General features: G+C 36.2%; 2 protein-coding genes across 3 annotated transcripts in view; both read left to right on the top strand.

The window, feature by feature from the left end:
* Nucleotides 1-14,855, top strand: part of LOC132046849 (nicotinate phosphoribosyltransferase 2-like) — a 64,116-nt gene that overhangs the window by 36,140 nt on the left and 13,121 nt on the right. The window lies entirely within an intron of this gene.
* LOC132046847 (transcription factor SPATULA) lies at nucleotides 4,050-7,437 on the top strand. Of its 2 annotated transcripts, none has more exons than XM_059437646.1 (8): nucleotides 4,050-4,596; nucleotides 4,726-4,830; nucleotides 4,990-5,055; nucleotides 5,168-5,233; nucleotides 6,178-6,489; nucleotides 6,566-6,635; nucleotides 6,725-6,875; nucleotides 6,955-7,437. In XM_059437646.1, exons 1-8 carry the CDS (start codon nucleotides 4,243-4,245, stop codon nucleotides 7,022-7,024), a joined length of 1,194 nt encoding a protein of 397 aa, XP_059293629.1. In that variant the 5' UTR covers nucleotides 4,050-4,242; the 3' UTR covers nucleotides 7,025-7,437. The 2 variants fall into 2 exon arrangements, with proteins under 2 accessions (XP_059293629.1, XP_059293630.1); XM_059437647.1 differs by having other exon boundaries at nucleotides 4,053-4,596; nucleotides 6,967-7,437.

Here is a 14,855-nt window from a genome sequence, read left to right on the forward strand (position 1 = left end):
CCTGCCCCAATACGATGCGTGACATCATATTGGTGGAAGTTAATGAGGTTGGTAGATGATTGGTGGGAGTAATTGTTAAAAATATTTACCAACTTATGGGTCTTTTTTTTATAAAATATAAACTTATGGGTCAAATTTTATATTTAAAATTTTTGAAACCATGGTTTCAAACCCCAAATCATCTTAAAAAAAAAAAAAAAAAAAAACCTAAATCATGCCTTTTGGATTGATTTGGGATTTCAAACCATGGTTTGAAACCATGAGATGAAATGCATGTCCAAAGGCTGGTTTCATCTCATGGTTTCAAACCTCATGTCCAAACGACTACTAAATCTCATATTGAAAGAAACTTACTTTTTTTTTAATTATATTAAAAGTAGAAGTACGATTTGCGTACATTCTACCCTTCTCAGACACCACTTATAAAATTACACTACTTAAAGCCTGTTTGGATGGGCTTAAAAAAAGCAGCTTATAATCTGAAAACAGCTTATAAGCCTACCCTAACTTATTTTTTTTTTGGCTTTTCAGCTTATAAGTTGCTTTAGATAAGTTAAACCAAACGGGCCCAATTATTTTTTTGGGCTTATTTTAAGCAAAAATGACTTTAAAAAAGCCAAACACTCAAAAAAGCGAAAACGACTTATAATTTTTTTCAGCAACTTATAAGCCAATCCAAACAGGCTCTTATTGTGAATACTAGTATTTGATAACCTATTATTATGAAAAATTATTCTTTAGATTAACGATTTATATAACTTAAACTCCTAATACACACACACTCTGTCTCAATTTGTATGCAATACATTTTCCTTTTTTATCTATAAAAAAAGAATGATACATTTCTATATTTAAAAATAATTTAACTTAAATCTTTCTCTTATACCCTCAATGAAATTATTGATATCCACATCAATATTTGTGACTTAATTTAGATCACAAATTTTAAAAGTCATCATTTCTTTTGTAAAATCCGTCTCCAATCAAACTATATCACATAAATTGAGACAAAGGGAATATCAATGGCGGAACCAGAATTTTAAATAATGAGGTTAAAAAATATAAAGAAGTAGACAAACGAAGAAGTCAAGGGGGGTCAACATCTATTATATATGCATAAAAAATAATATTCATCTTATATATACAGTGTAATTTTTCGCCTAAAGGGTGAACCCCTTGGCCCTTAGTAGATCCGCCACTTGAAAATATATGTGAAGAGACAGATAGTACTTTTACCACCAAAGATTGTAGTTGGAGTCAAATATCTTCATTTTCTAGTCTTGAAAATGAAATCGTCTTTATCGGATAATTTTATCCTCCAAGTTGATTTATCGGGGCGAATTTGAATTTTTCATTCCCAAACCGATCCCACACAAGAATCCTTGAGAAACCTTTTTTTTTTTTTTTTTTTTTTTTTTTTTTTAAAAGAAGAGACATGTACTATTTCAATTGGTCTGTTTAGGTTAAGGTGACGTTCAGCCACTGATAACGAAAGTTTCAAATCTCCGATCCGCTGATCTATGCCTTTTTTAAAATTTTTCTTATACAGAAATTTTTTCTTAAATAAACATGGATTATAGTATTATATTGTACTTAGGTAGCTAACCCTCTATTTGGATGGTTGTTTCCTATGGTTCATTAATGTACAATATGGTCTTGTATTGTATTGTACTGTATTAATAAACACAATGTTTTGATAGACTGTACCGTTTGTTATAGTTTAATAACATGTGTATTGTTTGGTTGTATGGTACTGTATAATAATTTGTAAGTTTACTAAAATATCCTTAACTCTTAATTAGATATTAGTTTATATATATTAATAAAACTCAATTAAAGAATAAAATAAGAAATTTAAGAAATAAGTAGGTAGGAGTAGTGGAGGGGTGAGTGGTGTGAGGTGGGTGGTTGTGGGATGAGGGTGGGGGCAGTGGGTGTAGGGTGGGGGTGAGTGGTTGTGGGAATGGGGTTGGGTGGTGGTGAGGGTAGTGGTGGAAGGATGGGTGGTGTGAGGTGGTTGGTTGTGGGATGAGGGTGGGGATAGTGGGTGGTAGGGTGGGGGTAATTGGTTGTGGGGTGGGGTTAGGCGGTGGTGAAGGGTAGTGGGTGGTGAGGGTGGGGGTGGGTGGTAGGGCAAGGGTGAGTGGGGGTGAAGGGTGGGGCGGCGTGGATGGTGGAGGGTGGGACTGGAGTAAAGTGGGGTATAATGGAGAAATGAAATATGTAACCACGGAAAAATCATCAAATTTATGGTTCAAAAAATTAAAACTTTTCATGATTATATAACCATGCAATGAATCACGAGTTTACAACACTATACCACATAATTTTAAGAACAATAAAAACAAATATGATTTCATAGAAATCATACATTAATGAATCACAGGAACACCACCCAAACAGGGGGTAACATTCTATTCGTTTTCCTTCTTTTTCATTCAAGAGAAAACAAATGAAGAAAAAGTACTACCCTCTTAGATTAGCCAACTCTATTTTGGAAAGCGACTAGTCAATATAATTGAGGAATCAAATGATTTCTGCTGTCAATTTTCACATTTCATTGAATTGGTAAGTATGAAAAAGCACGCCAATGTTCGTTTTCTTCATCAATTAACTACCTACATGCATAGCCTGCGACTACAAGGCAATTTCAATTGAAAGAAGGAAATGAAGTTGGTTGGGTGCAGGCCTTGCTAAAAACTATGGTATCACTGTTGCCTTTCTCTTGCTTCTTCCTTTCAATTAAGAACACAAAAAAGAAGAAGCAATTAATACTTCTTGTAGCCAATTTGATGTGGTCCAAAATAAATCATTTTTAATGAAACAAGAAAGGATTTTTTTTTTTTAAATTGTATAATAGTTGCTTTGATAAATGAAGTAAAAATTTAAAAGACATAAATGGTAATTTGAGGAGAGACAAAAAGTAATTTACTGAAATAATATTCATATACTCGAGTCTAACTTGTTGTGGACTGAGACGTAGTTGTTGATCCGGAGTATTTATAACTACATCAACAACAAATCTAGTGTAATCGCACAAGTGAGGTTTGGAGAGGGTAAGATATACGGAGCCTTACCCCTACCTTTATGGAGTAGAGAGATAGTTTTCGATTGACCCTCAGCAACCCTTCTCCTTAATTCGAGCTTGAGATTGACAATGTGAACGAGCTCACACGAGCGGAGTTGTAATATTTATAATTAATGCTATTAACTAATGTTATTAAAACAATATTCCCTCCATCTCAATTTGTGTAGCATTTTTTCACTTAGGAAGAGTCAATTTGACTTCTCTTCGTTGCAAAATAGAATTAGACCAACTTATTTTAGAAAATAAATTTAAATATTAAAAAATTATATGAAAATATTATAAGTTGTAATTTTTTCTAATACCAATAAAATGAAAAATATTTTTCAAATATTAATAACAATTCAAATAATTTGAATCTCAACAAACAAAAATGTAAAACTGTAACATAAGTTGGGACAGAGGCAGTGTTTGTATTGGACCGGAAGTGGTAAGCAGCAATCGTGGAGTAAAAATACTCTTGAAAACACAGAGAGAAGTCAAAAAGAGAGCACAAATGGATACTGAAATGGAGCAGAGTTCGATAAAAGTGGAGCGTATATACTGTCTCTGGAACTGAGCTAGTCCAAGAGCATGTCTACTATTGTGCCTCACGTGCACCAGAAAGTTGGCTTCACCTTACACTGTTAATGTACACAACTAAGAATTTTCCTATCAACCAACTGCCCTCTGTCAAATTCTTTCTTTTGGTTTTTCCAATTTACCAACCCCCTAATGGTTCAGTTCTCAGAAACAAAAGAAGACCAGTCAAAGTCTAAATCACTTGCTAGTTACCCCTACTCTGGTTCTCTTTCAGTAGTTTAATACAGTAGGTGGATAGTATATAAGACAAGTATATACTCTAATTATGACGTTAATTCAATTGGTTTATTCAATTTAATGCAATGACCTATGTCTGTCTCTGCTGTTAAGTTACCTCAGCATGGTTGGCTAATAAATACACGCTCGTTTGGGGCATATACCCAAAAATGTCACTTACTCCTAGACACATATAAAAAGAGTGTGCTAGTGGGTTTTTGCAGATAAAAGAAATTAACATGACAAGTCTTTTGCCCAATAAAAAGTTGCAATCCTTTGGGAGTTGCCTCTATTTCTAACTTATTCTGCTCAATGCTGTGATAAAAAAACTGTCTTTTTTGTTGAATCTCTACACTGAAATGGCTAACAACAATGTGTATTATCACAATGCTAATAGTGCTCATTTCTCTTTGACTGATCCTGACCCTGAACCTGATGATATTTCTGTTTTTCTTCGTCATATTCTCCGTCCTTCATCTTCGTCTTCATCTAATTTTATGGCATTGAAGGGTAATGAAATGCAATATTCCTCATCACTACCTCAATTTATGCCTAAAAATCAACATGCTATGGGTATATCAAATGGCGAGTTGTCTTCCATGCTGAATTCGTATGGGGCTTATAATATGCCTGCAAGTGCAACAAATGTTTCTTCTTCATCTGTTGGGACCATGGACAACGACCCAGATGAGTATGAATGTGAAAGTGATGAGGTATTTCTACACTTCCTACTTTGTTGTGATTAGTTTGTAAATTTTAAGTTCCGAATTTGATGTTTATTTTATCATATATGGCCCTGTTATATTACCTATTCTTCGGGATAAGAGTGATTCATTATGTAGGGGGGTACAGAGGACTTTGGGGTGGAAGCTTCAGCACAACCACCACCATCTCGCAACTCTTCCAAGAGAAGCAGAGCAGCTGAAGTGCACAATATGTCTGAAAAGGTTGTTTCTGTTTTGTTAAGTTCATTTTTTTTATGGTTACTTGCAGAAGTACAATAAGTTCTGTGCTAAGGGTCTTAAAAGTTGAACTCACCAAGTTTAAATCTTGAATATGCCTCTACCTCTGCTTAGCACTGATGTTTTTTGGTATATGCTTGGCAGAGGAGAAGAAGCAGGATTAATGAAAAGATGAAAGCATTGCAAAAACTTATTCCAAATTCAAACAAGGTGAGGGGTTGCATGTTTAGCAACTTTGAGTGATTCTTGAAACTAGAAAAAAAAATGATTTAACAGTGTATTGGATAGTGATTTAATTATTTTGTCATGGATTTTTGGACAGACCGACAAGGCCTCAATGCTTGATGAAGCCATTGAGTACCTCAAGCAGCTTCAGCTACAAGTACAGGTCTGCTGCTTTTGTTTGAAATTTGCTGCATATGATTTATTATACTTGAGTTGGGTTCTAGCTGGATGGATTTTAAGTGTATTTGGTAAGGTGTTATTTTATATAAAAATTATTTTCCGAGGAAAAATGTATTATTAATAAATAATTTGCAAATTAGGTAGTGTTTTAATGAAAATCTTGAGTATTAATGATAGATAATATAGTCCAAAAATGTTGATTTGGCCCAAGTGTTGCGAAATTGGAAATAAAGGTAGTTGTAAGGATAAATGAACATCCCTTTCCTGTCTATGTCTTCTGGTTCTGAAGTATTGAACACCTTGATATTACTGTTTTAGTTTGGATACAACTTTCCCCACCAATGCCTGTGTTTCAACATAGGACCATTCTAGCATTAATCGAGACCTGATTAAATACCTATATTCTCCTTCAACTGAATAATGTTGACTTTCTTTTTCTGCAATGTTGAATATGAACTAATGCAACGTGTTATTCCAATCGTTCAGTAGGCAGATGACTCTTCTTTCTCCTTAATTTGATGATCAGTTCTACAACTGGTGCGTGTGGAATGACATTGGCGTTATTAATGACGCATTGGCTTGAAAATGTTTGTGGATCATTTTGAATTAAATAACCAATTTCCTGTTCTATGATAATGGTAACTGATAATGAAAAGAATAGAGAAAATGGAACTGGTTACATTCATATTGGATTAATTTGGTAACTGACCATGGAAAGAGTAGTCAAAATGAAACTGGATACACTGCCATTCCGCAGTTCTCGGGCTGCATGCTGTTTTGGATAATTATTAATGTGTTCTCCATCACCTTTGTCTTCAAAAATTCTTTTTGCTAATCAGGATATTTTCTAGATCGGCTATCATTTAACACCAATTAATTCGATTAAGTTATATGATTTGTAGCATAACAATGTTCTTCAATTTTCAGATGTTGACAATGAGAAATGGCATGTATCCTCTGGGCCTACCACGAGTGCTACAACAAAATCAACTCTCCCTGCAAAAAATGGGATTGTGCGAGGGGAATGGATTCACAAATGCTAAAGTGGCTGGGAATTTCCAAGTAAACCAAGATGCGTCGTTAAATGCCATTTTCAGTTCAGCTGAAAAGTATAAAGATACTAAGCTAACACCTGTGGCAACTATGTCAAATGTAAACCATTCAGAAAATGCTTTTGAGCCAGAGTCATCGATGAATGTTCACGTTGATCCCTTCCAGCTCTTAAGATCTACCAGCCAGGTAAGTTGAATATGTGACCTACAGATAGAGAAATCAATAATTATAACCATTTGACATTCACAGTCTGTTTGTAAAGGAAATTTGGAGGGAAGATTGCTTACCTCTATATGGAATGAATGAACGAACGTCCGAATCTGCATTAATTGGTAGATTATTTGCTTAACATCCTTGCTTATTTGACAAATTTTGCCTCAGATCCTGGTCTCTTTACCAGTACCTATTCACTGTTTTATAGGAGCAAATGTGGCATTCCCAGTTCTCTTTGATACTGATGAATCTAACCTGAAGAGAAACACTCTAGAGTCCTGCTTGCTTCGATATCAGTTTGGTGCTGGGAACGAGACCAATATGGATTGCGATCAACTTCTTGCCCCACAATTGTATAGGTAAGTTAACTTACTAAACACTATTGCTCTTCCATTATAACGGAGAATTACTTTTTGTTTCTATTCCTAAATTTCCTAGTTCTATTGTCAGTCACGTTGGAAGAAGTACAGCTGTTGACATTATCAAAAGCGAATGCAGCAACTTCTGAAATTTTAGCCTGCATCATCCTGCTGGATTTTGTTGAAGAAATGTCATCCATCTTGCTGCTTGCTGGCATAGGATATTGTTTAATGTAAGCTATCTTATGGGTTCAAAAGCCATTGTATTGACTGAAGCGCATCTGACTTCTTGTAAGATCATTATGCGGAGGAGTTGGAATATAAATGTAAAGATTGGACTATTTTCAATCTTTTTAAGAAACAAGAATAGTACTACTAGGCATAGAATAATGCTTCTTGAATACTCATATTCGTCCGACTAGTCTGAAGCTGGTATGACATGCTTCCAGGGGCGGATTTACGGTCATTTATTTATAGATATTTAGTAGATTTCTTCATTTATACACAAGAATCGGTAAAGTTAATGGGTTCACGTGAGCCTGTAACCAGCACTCAAGATCCACCCTCGCATGTTTACAACAACAACATACCCGGTGTAATCCCACTAGTGGGGTCTGGGAGTTTAGAGTGTGCGCCCTTGCATGCTTCATGCTCATAATCTTGTTAATGGATGAATTGAAAGTGGCTAGTCACAAAGAAACAATAAGGTAAAATACATCAAAACCCCCCCGAACTATACCCGAAAAGTCGATATCACACCTAAACTATACTAACGACCTATTACACACCTTAACTTAGTAAAACTGAATTAAGCTACCCTTCGACAGACCAAAACCCCCAATCAGTGAATGTCGTGGGCAACACTCACCCCAGGATGAAGCCACGTATTAAATGAACTAATTTATTTTATAATCACGTCATAATAATATATTTAACATAATTAAGCCATTTTAATACCCAAACCCATTTTTAACCCCCCATACCCATTTTAACACCCCCAAACCCGTTTCATCACCCTAACCCACCCAAACCCACACACATCAGACGCCCAAATGTAGAAAATCAAACGACAGCACAAACAACAAATCGTTCAATATTCGTCCTAAATCATATATTTTTATAGTTTACCACCTCGCTCAATATCGTCGGATTTCATACAATTTTTAGTTTTTCTTCATCGTAAACCTTTAATCGAAGTGTTGGTGATTGTCGAACTTGGACGATTCTAAGTTGGGTTTTTGTTGACGTTTGGAGGACAAAAATCGAGTTTGTGCTACTAAAGGTTAGTCCATTGTCTCATTTTGTTTTTGTATTGTGCGATTAGAACTAGGGTTTTTTTTTGCGTCTTTAATTTTTACGCAAATTTACGGTGTAAATATTTGGGTAAATGCTTGAAAATGTAAATGTCGATTTGGTTGTTGTGTATTTCATTGACTATGAAATTGAAGTATTTGTCTTGTTTTCGAGTGGAAATATGTCTTATGAGCGATTACTTTGCAATTTTACCATGGTGGTAATTTAACGACTGGCAAAAAACCCTACGTTGGTGGACAAGTAACTGAATTTACACGTATGGATTTAGATAGATTTTGTTACTTTGAATTGCTTGATTGTGTGAAAGAATTAGGGTATGACCCTGATAAATGCACCATTTATGTTAAATTTGTCGATAGTGTGGTATTGGTAGAAATCAAATGTGATAGGGATACAACTTACCGAGTTCTTTTGCATGTTTGGGGGATGGGGATATTTTGGAGGCTTTTGTGTGTCACATGGTTGAAGAGCCCTAGTGGTCCCACCCTTATTAGAATATGTAACCCATGTGGAGGAGGAAAGTGATGTTTCTTTTGATAAAGTGACTGGTCAAGACTTTGGGGGTAGTGGTGTTCCATCTTTTGATGCATTTGATGCTGATTTAGAGCCATTCAATGAACCTCCTTTTGAACCAACTCAAAATACTGCCCCTCTCCAACCTAACTCTCCAAGTTCTGTCCCTTGTACTCCTCCAACTGTTGACAATACTGAATCAAATCTTGCTTCTAATACTACTGCTGCTGCATCAAATCCTGCCCCTAATACTACTACTGAACCAAATCCTGCCCCTAATACTACTGCTGCTGCATCAAATCCTGCCCCTACTTTTTCTGAAACTGGTAGTGATTTAGATTCATACCTAGATGGATTGTTTGATGAAGGAGAAGTACATAGTGAGAGTGATGTAGATGAGGAGCTAAGGGGTTTTAGGGAGGAAGAGAGAGGCTGGAAAAAGAAAAAGAAGGAAGAGGGTGAAAGAGCTCGTTTCGAACATGTTAAGTTAGGTTCAGGACCAAAAGGGCCAGATGTGGGGTATGATGAATCTGAAGGTGCTAATAGAGACACCATGGAAGGTAAGTTAGCTGGTGATGAGCCTTATTACCCCTCAGATGAAGCTGCCAGTTTTGAGACTGATCCAGATGACATATCTGATGATGATGAAGGAGTAGTTGAACAAAGAGTAAAAGCAAAAAGAAGGAAGTTGACAAACAGAGTTGTGTTTGATAAAACCTCCAAGAAAATAGTGTGGGAAACAGGCCTCCAATTTGAAAGTGTTAATGAATTTAGAACTGCAGTTACCAAGTATGCAGTCCATGAGCATGTTGCAATTGAAAAATATATTAATGAACCTACAAGGGTAAGGGTTAGGTGTGTAGAGGGTTGTCCTTGGCTTTTTATTTGCTAGTCTTGACTCTAGGACTAACAACTTTGTGGTGAAGACCTATAATCCAATTCACGTGTGTGACCATACCAATAGGAACAAGCTTTGCAATACCAAATTCTTATCTAGTCACTATAATGAGAGAATAAAGGAACAACCAAACATTAGGATTTTTGAGTTGCAGCAGCTCATTAAGAAAGAGTTGGATCTTTATGTTGGTAGAACTGTGTGTAGAAGAGCAAGAAACAAGGTTTTAGCTGAGTTGAGAGGTGACCATGTTTTGGAGTTTGGGAGGATTTTAGATTATAGGGATGAGTTGTTAAGATCAAATCCAAGTAGTACATGTGTAGTTAGGCTTAGTGATGAGACATTTGAAGGTGGAAAAAAAATGTTTAGAGGATTCTACATATGTTTTGATGCAATGAAGAAGTCATACTTAGCTGGTTGTAGGAAGTGCATTGGTTTGGATGGTTGCTTTTTTAAAGGGAATCTCAAAAGGTCAATTACTTGTTGTTGTTTGTAAAGATGGAAACAATCAGATGATGCCACTGGCCTGGGCAGTAGTTGAGGTTGAGAACAAGCACAATTGGACTTGGTTTATCAGAATTTTAAAGGAAGATCTTCAGCTGGGAGATGGGACAGACATGGCTGTTATAACAGATATGCAGAAGGTAAGATTTAAGTGTTGAATTCACTCCATTTCATAACTCTTTACCCTAATGTTCTTTTACTTTACTAACTGCCTATTTTTTATTCCTCACAGGGTCTTGAAAGTGCCATAACAGAGCAGCTGCCCAATGTTGAACATAGAATGTGTGCTAGGCATGTTTTAGCCAATTGGTCCCAAAAATACAGAGGCCTTGAGAGGAAGAATTGCTTCTGGAGGTGTGCAAAGTCAACTTTTGAGTCTCAGCTGAATGAGAACTTAGACTGCATGAAACTGTTGGGAGAAGAATGCCTTGATAAGTTGATGTACTACAACCCTGAAAGGTGGAGCAAGGTTTACATGAAATATACCACAAAGTGTGACATTATAGACAACAACATGGCTGAATGTTTCAACTCTTGGATACTGGCTGCAAGGCACAAGACTGTAATAACTATGCTTGAAGAAATAAGAGTCAAAATGATGAAGAGAATAGGACAGATGAGGGAGTTTTGTGACAGTTGGATTCATGACTTTTCTCCAATGGCATTGAAAGTTCTGACAGAGCATGCTGCAAGGTCTATGAAATGCAGTATTGAATGGAATTCTGATACAGGATATGAGGTTGTTGAAGGTCATTTTAGACATGTTGTGGATCTGCCTAGACAAACTTGTTCTTGTAGAGCATGGATGTTGAAAGGCATCCCATGTCCTCATGCAATTGCTGCTCTTCACCACAAGAGGTTGAACCCAATGGATTACATTTCTCAGTGGTATTCTAGAGATACCTATATGAAGACATATAGCTACTTTATTCAACCAGTTCTAAACTTGAAGATGTGGCCACCATCCACAAATCCTACTGTTATACCACCTGAAGTGAGGAAGATGCCAGGCAGGCCTAAGACTGTTAGGAGGAAAGAGGCAAGTGAATCCAAAAAAACAGGAAAACTGTCCAAAAGGGGGGTTGAAATGACATGCAGTAAGTGTCATACCCCAGGTCATAATAAAAGGAAATGTCTTAGAGATCCTGCAACTGCTGGCCCAAGTGCAACTGCAAGTGCTGGCCCAAGTTCAGTTGCAAGTGCTGGCCCAAGTGCAACTGCAAGTGCTGGCCCAAGTTCAGGCTATGAAAGTGCAACTGCAAGTGCTTCTGCTGGCCCAAGTTCAAGTTCTGGCCCAAGAAAGGCACCAGCTCCAACTGGTAGAGGAAGGGGTAGGCCAAAGGGATCAACTGAAAAGGTAAATAATTTCACATTCTTCATGTACAGTTCAGTGTTGAACTAGTTGCTAATATTTTGGTATAATTTGTAGAGTGTTGCTACTAAAAGGCCAAAGATGGTTGGAATGGGAGTGTTGCACACAAAGTGGAGCAACTGTCATCAATGTAAGACTGTTCTATGTTTAACAATTAAATAACATTTTCTGAAATTAAGTACCACTAACAAGTAGTTCTATTCATTTGAGCAGCCTGGATTGCCTAGTGAAAGGGTTCGAAGCATCAAATCTAGTGCGATTGTCAACACGGTGACTGTGACGCAAAGCAAGTGGTGGTGTGAAATGGCAAGGAAGACAAGCTATGACCTCCGGGCGGCTTCACAAGGAAGGAACAAAAAAGCGAGTCAAAACGGGACTAAAGCTGTACAAATGAACAGACGGCACCACTGCCTTGTGAATTTGACCATTCTATCTCTCTTATTTGTTTTTGGCATTGTGGCCCCTTTGTGAATTTGTTTATGTAGTTTTTTAAATACTTTGTTTAAGCATTTTAGTTGCATTTGGTTGGGGTTACCTACGGGGCAAAATACATCAAATCTATATTTTGGGTACAGTTTAAGTTGTGATTTGATGTATTTTGCCTTAACTATATATATAGTGTTTTGGTAGATATGACTGCATTTAAGTTTGTTTTGGGCAGTTGTGACTGCCTTGAATTGGCAGCTGTGACTGCACTTGAATTGGCAGCTGTGACTGCACTTTAACGTTAGTTCTTGTCTATGTAAAGTCACTCTCTTTTGATCAATGGGTATGCAGCTGTGACTGCATTTAACGTTAGTTCTTTAGCCTTAATTGTTGGCAGTTTTGTTAGCCTTAATTGTTGGCAGTTTTGTTAGCCTTAATTGTTGGGTTGAATGGCCTTTGATTTTTGTTCGGTTTTAGTCAAGTATTGGTACACTTTTGAAGTCATTGTACTCTGTTTTTAGAATTCAAGATTTTGACCATTTCCTCTGGCTTCTTTAAGTGAGGTGGTTGGTGGTTAATGCTTCACCCAAATGCCTTCTTATTAAATCATACTTAACACTAATTCTCATTACTGACCCCTCAAACCAAAAATGACTACCATCCTAACAACATTTGAGAAGAAGTTAACAAAATCATACGTTGACAAGGATGACTTCATATTTCCTTTCCATACTTCCTTCCAAACCATGGCCAGGCTTGGCAGTTGTTCTTCACAATGCTCACGCCTGCATATATGCATAAAGTGGGTGCGTACAAGCGTCTTTGCCAAGGATGGGAGCGTTTTGTTGACAACGGACTGCAAAGGAAATGTTTTGGAGATTTCAAGCTTGCGAGGTCAGCGGGCGCATATGCTTCTTCGTTAATAAGAAGGCACCGGAGATCGTAATCATAGAATAGGTCTCTTTATTTATTTTCATGTTTTATGCCTTCGATTAATGAAAGTTCTTTCAATGTTAAATGAAATGTTGTCACTGTTTTATGCCTTATACTTACTAATTTTGAGAAGCAATTGCATAAGTTAAGAATTGCACAACAACAACATTACGGCCAACATTGCCATTTCATTTCACAAAATGCCAACACTAACAAGTTGTTTACAACACTAACAGAGTGCAATGCCGCTAACGACATGCCAAAATACAACAAGAGAGCTTAAGAACAACTTCAGTGAAACCCTCTAAAAAAAAAGTTTTGAAATAGAAAACTTACTACTACAATACAAATACACAATAATGAAATCAAAAGAACTTTCTCCTTTTCTTGGACTTAGCCAACTTACTCTTCCCTTTCTTCTCTTTCCTTCATCTTCTTAATGTCTTCTCCAAATTTTCTAGTTGAATTTCTATGTTGTTTAATATCAATTTTGCTTTCCACGGAGTTTGTTGACGAGAGAAAGGCTTGTAATCATCTTTTCAAAAAGACTCCAATGATGCTTCAAGTTCACCAATTCTTCCCACCAATTTAGGAATAACAAATTTGGATCTTGAATCCCGATGTCAACATCTTCCAAAGATAAAAATCACATGATCTAGCACCACAAAATGTAATAAAATGAATTAAAAACAATCGATCTTTCAACTTTTCAAAGTTCCAATATTTCAAAGGCAAATTCACTTCTTCAAAGTTCAATTTTTGAAATAAAATTCACTTACACCATAATATGGACAACTCCAATATCTTCCACCGGGTTCTTGGGAGTCCCGAGAAGTCAACAATGGCCAAAGAAATCCGTATTTGCCTTCATACGTCAACCCAAACTCATGATCATCCTCTTGCTTACAAAACTTACTTAAGCCTATTTTAGCCATTGCATAACAATCTTTAACGGAAAAAAGAACAAAAAAAAATCAACTTAACAAGTACTCCATGCAAAATTAAAAGTGCAGACAAATGCAACAAAAAAAAAAAAAAAGAGAGAAACGGGCAAATACGGTAGAACAAGCTAAATAAAATTGAACTTAGTTACCTTTGATTCAAAAACAAGCTGGTCTTTTGCTCACGATTTGGCGTGTTCTTCACCAAATTTAGGAGAGTTGGGCACACAGGGTTCTAAACGGGTATGGTAAATGTGGGTGGGTGAAGTAAATGTAGGGTGGATGAAAATGATTTGAACGGTAATATTAATTAGGTTTTAGCAAGGTTATTTTCCATTTTTTAAAATTATCTGGCCCTTTTTACGGCTCACGCGCGCTCAAAAATGTGGATAATAACGGCACTGTGGTTTTGATGCATAGAGGATGGTAGTTTAATTCGGTTTACTAAGTTAAGGTGTGTAATAGGTCGTTAGTATAGTTTAGGTGTGATATCGACTTTTCGGGTATAGTTCAGGGGGGTTTTGATGTATTTTGCCAAACAATAACTTCTATAGGTTTATATATACACATCTTCCTTGAAAGATTATAGATTCTTCTTTTCTTATTTGAGGAAAATTGGAGATTGCTATGATAATTTATTTAAACAATTGCTACTGTTTGTCAAAAAGAACAGGTCTCGTTTTCTTTCAATCAACAATGGTTAATTGCTTTTAGACTTCACATGCTACTAAAAGTACAATAAAGTCATAATCATGAAACCTTTTGGAGTGTTTGTCATAATCATTAAACCGTTTGGAGTGTTTGTCATAATCATGAAACCTTTTGCTTAAAATGTTTTATTTGATGAAATCATTTTTAAGGAGTTAATTCCCTATATGATCATTCAAGTTTAGGGAATTTCTTACAAAAATAATTTTTATTTCATTTAGGACAATAAAGTCACTTAATTATTACTATTTTTCTCAAAAAGTACCTAAAACCTCAAAAGTCTCTTTCTTTCCTAGTTGGCATGTTATGTCATTCAAGTCCCATCCTTTTTAACAATAGGCATATTTAATTCATCAAAACCTATTTAACCAAAT

This window comes from Lycium ferocissimum, chromosome 2 (genome assembly GCF_029784015.1).
Source record: "Lycium ferocissimum isolate CSIRO_LF1 chromosome 2, AGI_CSIRO_Lferr_CH_V1, whole genome shotgun sequence".
Lineage (NCBI taxonomy): Eukaryota > Viridiplantae > Streptophyta > Magnoliopsida > Solanales > Solanaceae > Lycium > Lycium ferocissimum.